This window comes from Primulina eburnea, chromosome 16 (assembly GCF_022965805.1).
Source record: "Primulina eburnea isolate SZY01 chromosome 16, ASM2296580v1, whole genome shotgun sequence".
In the NCBI taxonomy this organism is placed as follows: Eukaryota; Viridiplantae; Streptophyta; class Magnoliopsida; order Lamiales; family Gesneriaceae; genus Primulina; species Primulina eburnea.
The window spans coordinates 29,583,753-29,597,185 of NC_133116.1; the positions used below are offsets into that span (position 1 = coordinate 29,583,753).

The 13,433-nt window shown below is 33.8% G+C and overlaps 1 protein-coding gene across 1 annotated transcript; it reads right to left on the reverse strand.

Annotated features, from left to right (window-relative positions):
• Positions 1-1,111: 1,111 nt before the first annotated feature.
• On the reverse strand, positions 1,112-5,015 carry LOC140817075 (alpha-soluble NSF attachment protein-like). The gene is made up of 9 exons (XM_073176642.1): positions 4,772-5,015; positions 4,291-4,340; positions 4,144-4,216; positions 3,648-3,727; positions 3,226-3,377; positions 2,643-2,802; positions 2,511-2,558; positions 2,178-2,258; positions 1,112-1,359 (listed from the first exon to the last, which is right to left on the reverse strand). Exons 1-9 carry the CDS (start codon positions 4,914-4,916, stop codon positions 1,279-1,281), a joined length of 870 nt encoding a protein of 289 aa, XP_073032743.1. The 5' UTR covers positions 4,917-5,015; the 3' UTR covers positions 1,112-1,278.
• Positions 5,016-13,433: the final 8,418 nt, after the last annotated feature.

Consider the following 13,433-nt stretch of genomic DNA (forward strand, 5'->3'; position numbering starts at 1 on the left):
ATGGCCAAATAAAACACACTGAAAATTGAATACATGTAAAGAAAAAGCTCGATTCAACGTGAAAAAAGCAGACAATCTTAGTTTGACTGCACTAAGCAAGCAAAAACATCAAAAAAACAATGTTTCGGCATGTTTCATGTTTTATAAAACCTTGATAAATATATCACCTGATTTTTTAAGCAAAGTATTAATTCACCTAAACAATAGAAAGAACAAGTTGAAATATAAACTGAAACAATCTAAAGTCGCACAAACCAACATATATAGTGAAACATCCGTTACTCATTTTTAAAAAATATACGAGGACATTTTTTTTTTCCCAAACCCTTGGCTTTGGCCGAATTGTACTTATTTATATATATATATATATTTATTTTGTACCATTTAAAATAAACCAACCAATTTTATTATTTGAAAATAAAAAAGAAAACATTTCAAATGTGAAATCGTAAATCGTCAACCATACCTAAAACTAGCATTATTTTCCAAATAAAGCATTAATATCTTAATCTCTCAAAATCTCACAAAAGCATAAAAGTCACAAAATTTTTAACGTAAATTTAAATAGTAAACGTAATTTTTGCAGAAAACTAGCGTCGATCCTCAAGTTGTGTGCACCCTAAATAACGCCGGTCATGAGGTTGTATGCACCTTCAGTCCAGCTAGTTCAACTATCAAGTTTTCTATTAACATCAACATCATGCTCTCTTGAATCAATTCCACCTAGTGAATCTATTGACTTAACAAACCTTAACTTTGATAAAAAATAATACATATATATTCACAAACAACAGTGAAAAATACTTTTAATAAAATAACTTTACATGAACCTACAGAACTTAAACATTTTTTCTTTCGTCATATATTTTTTCCTTATAATCACATACTTTTCTTTCCTTTCAACATATACGTATATATGAATTCATGTAAAAGACTACATTTTAAATATATAAACATGCACACCAAATTAATTCATGCAATTAAAACTATTTAATTAGTCATTTTCTATTTTCCCAAAATTTACATGCAGTTAGATTATATTATCGCATTTTGGACTACCATATAGTGTCAAATCACACAAGTTTAGGAGATAATCAAGAGCCTTCCGAGAGAACCAAGAGCGTTCTGTGCAATTAAGAATTCATCAAGTCGTACAAATGAAATACAGAGTAACGAAGGCATAATAATACACAACCAAGACACAGTAATGAAAGCACAATAATACACAACCAAGAAAACAATGTCGAAGAAAGCGTCCAAGCGAATTACTAAGATCTTTTAGGTAAGGTCATCTTCCTCTAGCTCTTTGGCCTTCAATGCTTCCTTCACTCTAAGGAGAAGCGTTGTTTTCCATGCATCCTGTATGAAGAAAGTGCCAAAGTTACTGATCGTCAATCAAGAAATATATAGACCTTCAGACCTTATGAGACGTCAACATCACAGAATAGACCTTGTAGATGAGTTAAGAATGAATGAAATCAGCATATTCAAGTTGATTGTTGACGGAGTAATTTGAACTTCCCAACCAAATCAGGTTGCATACATTCATTCCAAAATTTGGCACCAGGAATCGACCTTGATGCAACAAGTTTTTTTTTATATATTGAAACCCGCTTGCACTCTTCAACTTTTACGCACATATAAAGTCTCAACTCCTTGTACAAATTCACTCACAAAAGTGATATCAGACTAATCTAACATTCAGATCAGAGAGGCCATATCTTCTTTGAACTTACAACAAATCATATTTTCAAAATTTGCATCAAATTAAAATAAAGGCTTCAGAGCTGAATCTAAATCGTGTTATGTCAGCAGAAATAACTTGGTAAGATAGTAGATAGACATGCACAGGACTGTGGGTTCAGATAACCCATAATTACAGCTTTCCACGACCCCAAATGCAACAACAAAAGCAAGTCCTTGCTTCACAATAAAGAAAACTTTTAACAACATTAAACATGTTATATAGAAACAAATCAATATAATCTCAATGTACACAACTAGCTAGAAGTTTAATAATGACTGATTTACAAACAATGAATTAAAATATTAAACCATGCCTCATGGAGAAATAATTTGAATCAGATTATCGAAAAAGATAGGCTGTTGCACAAGTTCAAATCACGAAATAAGACTCCAAATCAAGTTCAAAAAAACTAACAGAACAATTCACTAACCAAACGGGTCATGCTGTCAAATTCCTTAATAGCACCAGTGAACTTCTCGACATCTTCTTCATCAAGCGCAGCAGCTAAATCCTGTGATCAGTACGTATAGCAGTCATAAATACATGAACTTCTCATTAAAAAAACAGATCGATGCTGAAAAACAAAGCATAAATTATATGCCAGTAACAAAAACAAAAACAGAAGAAACATAATGATTAGCAAAGTTTTTTAACAAGAAAAATCCATTTAACAGAAGGATTGGATATAGCCATCAAAACATTGAGAAGAAGAGTATAATAAAATATAAATATACATAATCAATGCTCGAGGAAAATGACATACTTCCAGCAATCTGTACTCGCGCGTTCCAGAAAATGTTGGATCCAAATCCTACAAATAAAGAAGAACAAATTCACATCAACAGAAAATATTATATAACGGATAATTGGGTTTGTGTACCTTCAAAAATTATACCTGGTATCGCTCTAATGCATTGTTGATTGCAACAACATCACCCTTGCAGAGCTGGCAAATACCAGCATTAAGAAGGTGCCCTTTAACTCCATACTTCAACAAATTATTATTCAATGATTGTCGTCCTATGTCTTCATAAATCTCAATAGCCTTTTGATATCTGAGAAAAATGTTACCAATTATCATTTTGTCTACTTCCAACTGAACAGACTTTCAGCCTCAAAGAGTGTGATCAAATGGTGCATGGGGTTCTTTTCCATCTAGCATGCTCAACAGCCACCAATAATTTATGCAAACAAGGTTCACTATATGGAGAGGAAAACAGCAGACATGCAACCAGAAATGCATGGATTAAGGATGAAAATAGCAATAGATTTTGTCATCTCCATGTAGTAAAATTATCACTAGAGTACCAAACAGAGGTGTATTAAAATGTGTCGATTGAAACAACATGCATTAGCACCACAGCTCTAATAAGAAAAGAAAAAAAGAGGCACCCCAATGACTCTAATATATATGTACGAAAAAACTCCCATTCAAGCAACATGAGACTATACATACAGAGAGGGCAAGCAAACTCAACTGTTCCAGTTGCGCAGCAAATTGTGCAATTTTCTGCCTGCATTGATTTGCCGATGTGGACACCTCTTCACTTTGGAAGAGATCAGCGGCTCTCTCATAGTAAACAATAGCTTGTTCCAAGTTTTCTTCTTGCTCGTACAACTCAGCTATTTCCTGGAGAAGAAAAGAAATATCAACCAAAGTTTTTCAATCACTTAATTCCTAATTTGACCAGAATTCATAAATGTGATATTGTGGTGTTGATATTTATAATGGTCAATGCGATTGTTGAGATAAGTTGCTTGAAGCAGAAAATCATTTTCTAGAGATAAAGAACAGAAATTGATGATGAGATGAGGAACTCATCTCCATGGTTACAAAAAAATTATTAAAATAAAAAAAACAATTTTAGATATAACTAGATTGCTGGCACAGTATTTTTACCTTGTAATATCTGGCGGACATGTTAAGCCTCCCAATATCCAGAAATAAATTAACGGATTGCTGCAGGCACTGTATCGACTCTAAAAAGTGCCAAAGATGAATTAGTGGCTGAACATAAATGTCTCTATGACTTTGAGAGAAATTGCCGAGAGAAAAATGACGCAGAGTCAACAGAAGATCCAATTGTGAACATAAACGACCAGATTAAAAATTGTAAGTAAATTAATTCTCCATTAATAAACGTAACAGTTCCATTGTATCGAATCAAAAAATAAAATGGCACAAAGAAGTGGAGGAAGATAAACAAGAAAGAAACTAACAAGTAAAGCTGTCTATCTGCAGTAATGACTTTAGGTTTGTTTCTTCACACGAAAACCTAAAAATATAATTATAAGTATCTAGACTTACAAAACTTCAGAGAAGACATATCTATGCCAATATATAAAATCTATAAATGACAAAATGACTGCCAAGATCAAAGGAAAAAGAAGCAAACCTTTTGAATTAGTCTTTTTGTAGCAATGAGCAGCATCAGCATATGCATTAGCAGCCTCGTGCTTGCTATCCAACTACAAATATAATAAACACAAGAATGAGATTTTAAGTAGTCAAAGGGGGCCTTCGATCCACGCACAAAGCTTACCTTCAAATAGCAATTAGCCAACTTTATATACACTGCACCAGCCTGATCCCCTAATTAAAAAAACAAACTCCAACATTAGCGACACAGACCACCCAAAACTAAAGTTAATGGACATAATATTTTGCCAAGAATCCAATACTCTACATTTCTTATCTTGAGAAGAGGAGTTCTCTTAAATTTATTCAATACATGAAGTTCATAGATTCAACTCGACCTAATGATGATCATTACCCGTAAAAAACTAAATGAAACGATCGGGTATCATTAGTCACCAGATGAAATAGGAAAATCCTAAAACTGAGCAGCAAATCAAAGTCATAACCAAGAGACGGGCAATATTTTATCAACATTCTCGATATTTCAATAAATTAAGAGCAAAAATAGGAAGAAAATAAGAGGGGACCCGATAAAACAAGCACAATCGGTCGATCAGATAACACAGGAAAAATGAATTTGCATCATAAATTTCAAAATATTTTACATGATTTCCCGAGCTTGTAGGCATTAGCGGCTTTATCGAACAAATCCGCGGCGTCTTCCTGTTTCGATCCGAAAAAGGCCCAGCCGCCGACCTTCTTCTCGGCTTTCTTCTCAAATTCCTCGGCTCTAGCAATTTGATCCCCCATAGTTCACCTTTTGGTGTTCTTCACGCAAACGGCGGTTTGGGTTTTGAAGGAAAGTTGGGGTGGAAATGAATGAAAATTGGCCTGGCGATAGCAAAACAAGTTTCATTTTTTATTTTAAAATAAAATATAATAATAAATTTGAGATCCCTTGTATCTATGAATTTGATCTTTATTCTTACTTTTTAATACTTGAAAAATAAATGTATATAATTGTATTTTATTATACAATAGCAAGAGTGAGTCTCATGTGAGATCGTCTCACGGGTCATAATCCGTGAGACGGGTCAACCCTACCCATATTAACAATAAAAAGTAATACTCTCAGCATAAAAAGTAATACTTTTTCATGGGTGACCTAAATAAGATATCCGTCTCACAAATACGACCTGTGAGACCGTCTCACACAAGTTTTTGCCCAATAGCAATACAACATCCTGCGTCACCCTTATATTGGTATTTAAATTATTGGAATAATAAGAATTTACTCCCTTATTGTGTCGTGGCTAAATTCATGTGGGTTTTTTTTTACTCCATGTGCATAATTTATGATAATTTCTAACAATAATTTGATATGGAAGATATAAAAAAAAGTCTAAAATTAGGGATTTATTGGCATATCACATACGAAAATGTTAAATGGTTTTTGTTTTTCTTGAGAACTAAAAAGATATTGGTTTTAACTTTTAACCACGCAAAATAAGGATGACGGTTTATTTATTTATATATATATTTTGGATAAATCTATACTATTTATTAAGGCTGAGCACATTATAAAAACTACCAAAGAGGACACCATCTTTTTTTCCAATTTTACCCTTACAGTTATAGTAATATTACACTTTTGTTTTTTTGTTTTTTTTATTTCAACACACACTTTTATTTTTATTTCAATCATTCAAATATCAATTTAATCCCTCCATGATTTGTCAATTTTGACTTTAATCCATCGATAATGATAAAAAAGATTGTACACACACGCAACACATGTGCAGAGTAACTAGTTGTTGATAAATCCCCATACCCCAACTCAAATTTATTTTAACTTTCTACACCTACAATTTGCCCAAATTCCATAAAAAGATGAAAATGACGAAAATACCCTTATTTGTGTAAAAGCTAATGACTGATTTTCTAGGGCCAAAAAATGGTATCAAAGCCATGATAAAATGATTTCAAACATACAAATTTATTATTATGAAGTAATTAATTGTTTGAGAAGAATTTTCTCAATTAACATGAATCAGAACCCAGGTTCGAAATTAATTATTCACAGGATTTATTCCAGAACTCTGGAATATTTGAAACAGGATTATCTAACCGAGGTTAGATATCAAGAAGAAACTTATCAGAGTACTAAGGTAACTTATGATTCAAAATAACAGGTTCCTAGAAATAGTACCAGATTCTTCTAAACTCTCAGGAGATCTTAGAGAAATTCAAAAAAGGTACAAAATTATGGCAATATGCTGTATTATGTACCAAAAAATGTGGAGAAAATCCTTGAATAACAGGAAGAAATTCTTGGAATATTAAAATATATTCGAAAAAGAATTCAAATCCTAGAACAACAACCAAGTTCTAGTAAGATATCTTCAGAAGGAAGGTTATCATTATCCTTTGGTACTGAACCCTTGTTACATCAACAAGGAAATGCCAAAGTAGTGTCTAAACCTTTAACTGAAGAATAAAAGATGATCAATCTAATCATACAGTCTCAAAAAAGAAATAATATGATGACGACTTTAGAAAGGATTGGTCTAGAGGATCTACAAGAGCTTGCAGAATCTTTTGCAAATCTCAAAGTCGTAGAAATGAAGATGAACACAACGGAAGGTGAACTACCTTCTACATCTTCTCAGAAACCACCAAGGGAAAGTGTGAGATCTCAGAATATAAATATGAGAAAATCTCAACCCGATTTCTATACTGGTGGAGAATCACATCAAGCGGGAATAAGGACAAGGAGAAATCGAACTCTCTGGCACCAAACACCTTATGGGAAAACTGTTTTAAAGGTGTTTCGACATGAAAGACACGAAGATTTGTCTGGTTTCTTTAGACAAACAACAATATCTCATAACATGGTCCAGAGGATCATGAGAGAAAATCCTAGTCTTCAGAGATATCAAAAATTCTCTGTAGGACAGGTAGAGAAGTTCTTATGAAGTCTTGGCCTAAGAAACAGAAATCATCATCTAATCTATAAAGTTTCCGGGAGGAAAATGACAATTTCTATGGAACTTACATGAAATAGAATGGAGATGCAATTAATTCCTTTCGAAGAAATTAAGGAAGAATTACAAAAACTCGAGATAGAAGTAGCACGAACCATGTCCTGAATTCATATTGGAGCAATCCAGATTATGATAAAAGCTACTTTCAAAGAAGGAATAGACTCGCCTATTGATATTGCTATATGCGATAAAAGAATGAGGAACCTTCAAGATTCAGTACTAGGAACTATCTCAGGAAATCCTTGCGCAGGAAAGATTGTAGGAGTAATCTATCCAAGAATAGCCTACAACCTGGCAGATCGAGATTTCAGCCGAACTTTGACATTATATCAGAATTTCAAAGAAAAAACTGATGAAAGAAGGTAATAGCATGTTGGAAATCTTATTCCGGAGTTTGACAAATTAACCAACTGAACCAAGTAACTGAATCAAGCAACTGATTTACGCATTGAAGTTACTAACTGGTTACGTAACTGATCGTTCAGCTATTATTTAAGCGCCTCAAACATCGATCAGTAAAGTGTGTTCCTAACTGAACACGTCATTAATTGATTGCGACAACCGACATATAGTACAGTCTAACTGCAACAGTAGTAGTGGAACGCCGCATTTCAGAAAGTTGCAGTGTACGATCTGTCAGAGAATATCGACGTGGCAAACAATGGCTGTTATTCAAATAAATGTTACCGTTGACAGAAGCCTATAAATAGTCGAAGAGAGCAGCTGAAGAACTACCGATTCTGAACTACTCATTTTACTTGCTGTTACTCTGCGAAAATATTCTCTCAACTTCGTCAAATCAAAGCTCAAGCTTATCAGTTTTATCAGTAGCATTCAGGCTACGTTTTGAGCTAGAAAAAGCACTTTGTAATCTTCGATAAATTGTACAAGTTGTGCTAAGATCATTTGTGATCTGTAAAAGAGTTGTTAACTAAGAGTTTCAGTTTTGGCAATAGATAAGTCCAAACTGAAGTGGGTCAGTACACGTTATTGTATTTGATCAAAGTCTTTTAGTGAATATCCTATCTTTGTGATAGAAGGGGTGACGTAGGAGTTATTCAAGTCTCCGAACATCCAGAAACATTTCCTGTGTTATTTACTTTCAGTTATCCATTCTATCTTTCAGTCAGTTAGTTTTCCGCAACTGTTTTATTCAGTTTAACTGATTGTTATCGACCGACGAGATACTTGAGTCAGTTTGTAACAAAACTGAACCCAACCTTTCGAAGAAGTTTTAATTTAGCAAGTGTTTATTCAACACCCCCCTTCTAAACACTTTCACCTTGAGTTAACCGATCCTATCAAGTGGTATCAGAGCGAAGTTTATCTTGTCATAGAACATATTCTCTCAACTGATTCATTATGTCTTCTTTCAACAAAATTCCTATGTTTTTCAGGGAAGACTTTGACGACTGGAAAATCAGAATGCAGGCTCATTTAGCTGCACAAGATGATGATATGTGGTACGTCATAACTGACGGGCCAATGAAAATTCTGAAAGCAAACACAGCAGTTGCCATCACCGAAGGGGCACCTCATAGAATCGAAAAACCCAGAGATGAGTGGACTGCTGAAGATAAAAGAAAAGCAAACCTTGACAATGTAGCCAAGGACATACTGTATAAAACACTGGACAAGATAACGTTCAGTAAGATCAAGATGTGCAAGACAGGAAAAGAGATATGGGAAAAGCTGATTCAGTTATGTGAGGGAAATGAGCAAACAAAGGAAAACAAACTTTCTGTTGCTGTACAGAAGTTTGACAACATCAAAATGAAAGCTGGAAAATCAATGCTTGAATATGATGAAAGAACCAGTGGAATCATAAATGAACTGAATGCACTTGGAAAAGTGTATACAAATAAAGAAGTGGCTCTCAAGATTATCAGAGGACTTCCCAGGGAATGGGATGTCAAGACAATGGCCATGAGGGAATCAAAAGACTTGAACAAAGTTGAAATTCATGATTTGTTTGCTGATCTGAAAGCTTATGAGTTTGAGTTACAAACTCGAGGAGAAGCAGAACCATCAACACCTTCAGCAACTACTGCTCTAACTGCTATAAGAACAGAACCAACTGGTTCAGTTGAGAAAGCTGCAGATCAATTGAGCAATGATGCTATGTCATTGTTTATCAGAAAGTTTGGTAGATTCATGAGGAAGAATCAGGGAAATTTTCAGAAGAGCTACCAAAGAAATAACTCCGGAATAAGATTTCCAACAATTTCCCCCTTTATGGTGTTTGACAAAACTTAGTAACATAGGAAATAGTAACTGACTCCATTGTAAATAACATAAACTGAATAGATTCTCATAACTGAATCATACAATAAACAAGAGATTTAGGCTTCTCTCTGTTTCTTCAGTAGTTCTTTCAGTTCATCCCTGATTAGCTCTTTCAGTTCTAGCATATATTCTATTATCTATCAGATTTCATATGCTATATCTAATTCACATCATTCAGAATTTTTTATTAGAAATGAGTTCATTAAAATACCTGAGATATTTGGAAAATTTTCTCACACAAATTATCCAGAAAGAGTTGACTTTTCTTTAATACAGGAAACAGATATCTAAATACAAGACAAATCGATTCTACAAAAGAATCAAAGTCTTAGATTGGAATCAAGAGACTATCTTTTCAGAGAGATAGAATTACAAGTTACATGTGGCGAAAATCAAATCTCCAAGAAACCCAACAGGAGATTAAAAGTTTTTCCATAATAGGAAAACTTAGATGCCCAGAAGGGTGATAGGAAGTAGAAATAATATTTGACATTTACAAACAGAGGAATCAATTTTCTTGTAATACCATATACTATTTAGAACAACATATGATAGGAACTTACTAAGGGATGATCAATATTGGGGAATTGGAAGTTCATATCAAAAGAATTCAAGGGAAAGAACCAGATCGACTGGTTCTTGGACTAGAGTTTTTAGAGGAGCATAAACTTTGGAAACGACTAGAATATGGAATGGAGTTTATGGCAGATGATAGAATGAGGAAAATCCAATGATCACAAGTTCATTCTTGATATACATTCCAGTAGGGAAGTTATATGAACAATATAAAGTAGAATACTTTGCTGCTTATATTGCTTCAGGTGCTGGAATTTGTACAGAAAAACGAGGATTTTTTCCAAATAATTTGGAAGAAGAACTACCAAAGATTGTTGGAAGAGATTTCTCTAGAAGAATTTTAATCTTACGTAAGGTGATTAAGATGACTGAAATCATGATCGGATGTGCTGGACAAACACCTTGGTATAAGGTAAAAACACCACCGATTTATTTTCATGATACAGGTGCTGACATTTTTCTAGGAAACAATTTCTTACAAATGTTTAAGTCCTATACACAAGAAAATGAGACTAAAAGATTAGTGTTCACAACACTTTGTGATCACAAAATCATACTCCAGAGACTTAGAGAAGCATTTTACAGAAAATTGTCAATCCAGTTTCGCAGCAAGCAGGGTGATAAAGGAAAACTTTTGAACCCAAAAATGAATGATTCTAGACGGTTTGGAGAAACAATGCTTCAACTAAGAGAATATAAAAAGCTCCAACCAGAAGATATATAATGCATTAAGATAGCTCTACATAAGAATGAGGTAGAGTTTGAATCTAAGGTATCATTGGAAGATGTCAAGAAAATGATCAAAGAAAATTACAATGAAGATCCTTTGGTATGGTGGGACAAAAATCAACTCAAAGCTTGCCTTAAAATAAAGGAAAGCAAAGAGTATGAATTTGTCCTATACAAACCTATCCCAATGAACATAATTGATCAAAGGCATATGCATATTATAATCAAGGAACATTTGGGCCTTGGTTTGATCAAAACAGGACACCATACAACAGTCCAGGATTTCTTGTAAGAAATCATGGTGAAATTAAAAGGAACAAACCTAGATTGGTTATTAATTTTCAAGAAATTAATAAGATTATGTAGTGAGGTATAGAGAACATCTAATTAGTTGCATACTTAATGCAAAGATATTCTCTAAATTTGATTGTAAGTTTGGATTTTATCAGATTATGAGGCATGAAGAAAGCAAGAAATTTACAGGTTTATCCACCCCACAATGACAGTATATTTGGGAAGTATTACCAATGAGATTGGCTAATTCACCTAAGATATTTCAAAGGAAAATGGATAATCTATTTAAAGATTATTTTAAGTTTATGTTTGTCTATACTGACGATGTATTAATTGCATCTAAAAATATTGAGGAACATATTAAACATTTAGAGATTTTCTCTGATGTTTGCAAAGAAGAAGGACTGGTTCTATCAGAAAAGAAAGCCGTCATTGCCACAAGAAATATTGAATTTCTCGGAATAGAAATTGATGAGTCAAGAATAATTTTGCAGAATCATATAGTAGAAAAAGTGCAAAATCTTCCAAACGATTTGAAAGAAAGGAAATAACTTCAAAGTTTTCTAGGAATTGTTAATTTAGCTGGAATGTTTATTAAAACCTAGCAAAACATATGAAAGTGTTCAGTCTATTACTGAAAAAGATGCGAAATTTATATGGACAAAAAAACACACAGAGACTTAGTCAACTAAAGGAGTTTTGTAAAAATATTCCAAAAATAGCTATTCCTCATGATGAAGATGATCTGGTAATGTATACAGATTCCAGTGATCATTGATGAGCGACATTATTATCTAATCTCACACCAGAAGGAGAACAACCATGGAGATATTGCAGTTGACTTTTCTCAGATACAGAAGCCATAAGATGACATATCAACGAAAAGAAATTATATGCAGTAAAAATGGCTTTTGAAAAATAACCATTATTTTACCTTTCAAAGAAATTTACCTTAAAGGTTGATAACACATAGGTGAAAGCTTTCTTAAGGAATAGAATAGAATCTAAACCTGAGAAGTCATGATTATTAAGATGGCAAGCTCTATGTCAAAATTATATTTATGATATTGTGATTATAAAATCTCATGAAAATATTCTTACAGATTTTTTAACAAGAGATGGATAGTGCGTATATCGATGCCATCATGAAAATGCAGGGGTATTTGAGGGAACACCTTGAAATGCTTCAAACTGAGTTCAAAAAACCGGCCTTAAATGCAGAAGTTGCGGGAAGGCTACAAAAAGCCGATAATAGAGTTGTCTCTTATCGAATTACATGATGTTTATTGGCTTACACTCAGTTATGGTCTGTAATACAAATGTATATTCTCCAAGGCATTGAAAAGCCAATGGTATCCCAAATGGATAGTTTTCGAGTATAGGACTATATACCTAGAGCAGGGGATTCAAATACCCCTAACACAAGTGTTAAGTAGGGATCATCTCCAAATGAGTCAGCTGAAACAAAAATTGAGACTCCAGATCCTTATCTCGAGTCCTCAAGTCAACCCTTCACTCAGGGATAGAAGAGGGAAAGATCAATCTTAGACCGTATACTGACAAAGGTAAATCTAAGGTTGGTACTAAGGAAGCTACAATTTCTCCATTACAGGTATACCAACAAAATTAGGAGAAATTAAAAACAAGAGTAGGCATTAACCCAGCTACTATCAGGGTTGATGTTGCAAGAAAATATCCTAGGGTATGGATGAAACCAAATTCATATCCAAAGGAGGTCAAAGCTTGGTACGAATTCGGGGCTCTTGCCTCAGTTTATACCACATCATCAAGCTTCCCAGAAATTTCAAGTCTAACAAAATGGGTCCAGGAAGCTGTTCATGAAACTTGGGCAAATAACGATTATTTGTCCAGAGGAGATATTCTGGAGCTATAATTTTTCAGTACAGCACCAGAACCAGCAGCAAAAGTGTGGGGACCCGGACGCTAATCATTTTCTTAATCATTCTTGGGATTGAATGGATCAATTAAATAAACTAGGTCGATTTTTTTAAAAGGCGAATATCTCATAACAAGAATATAAAAGAGTACACCACGTTACGTTTCTTATTTCATGTACCAGATCCAGTTTAATATTTACAACAAGATCAACGATATGAATTTATTCAACGAAAGTCATATAACTAGTGTTTATTAATCACAACCACAAGTCTAGTGATAAACCACCAGTTTTCCTTCCATTCAAGCCCAGATAACCACTCTAAGTTCACTCGTTCAAGCTCTTCTCGACCCTGATCCTGTCCCACCTGTTGTCATGCACACATACAAACACCACAACATCCGGATACTCCGGTGAGAAATATATTTCCCAGTATAAACAATGTATACATGCATATCATGCAAGATATCTAAAAGCATAGAACACTTGTTAAACATCATG

What these genes read in the sequence shown, in the direction of transcription:
- LOC140817075 (XM_073176642.1), bottom strand. Translation starts at nt 4,916, where the DNA reads ATGGGGGATCAAATTGCTAGAGCCGAGGAATTTGAGAAGAAAGCCGAG. An exon ending in GCGAGTACAGATTGCTGGAA is followed by an intron (nt 2,259 to 2,510) that starts GTATGTCATTTT and finishes TACTGATCACAG; the next exon opens with GATTTAGCTGCTGCGCTTGA. An exon ending in TTGACAGCATGACCCGTTTG is followed by an intron (nt 1,360 to 2,177) that starts GTTAGTGAATTG and finishes TTCTTCATACAG; the next exon opens with GATGCATGGAAAACAACGCT.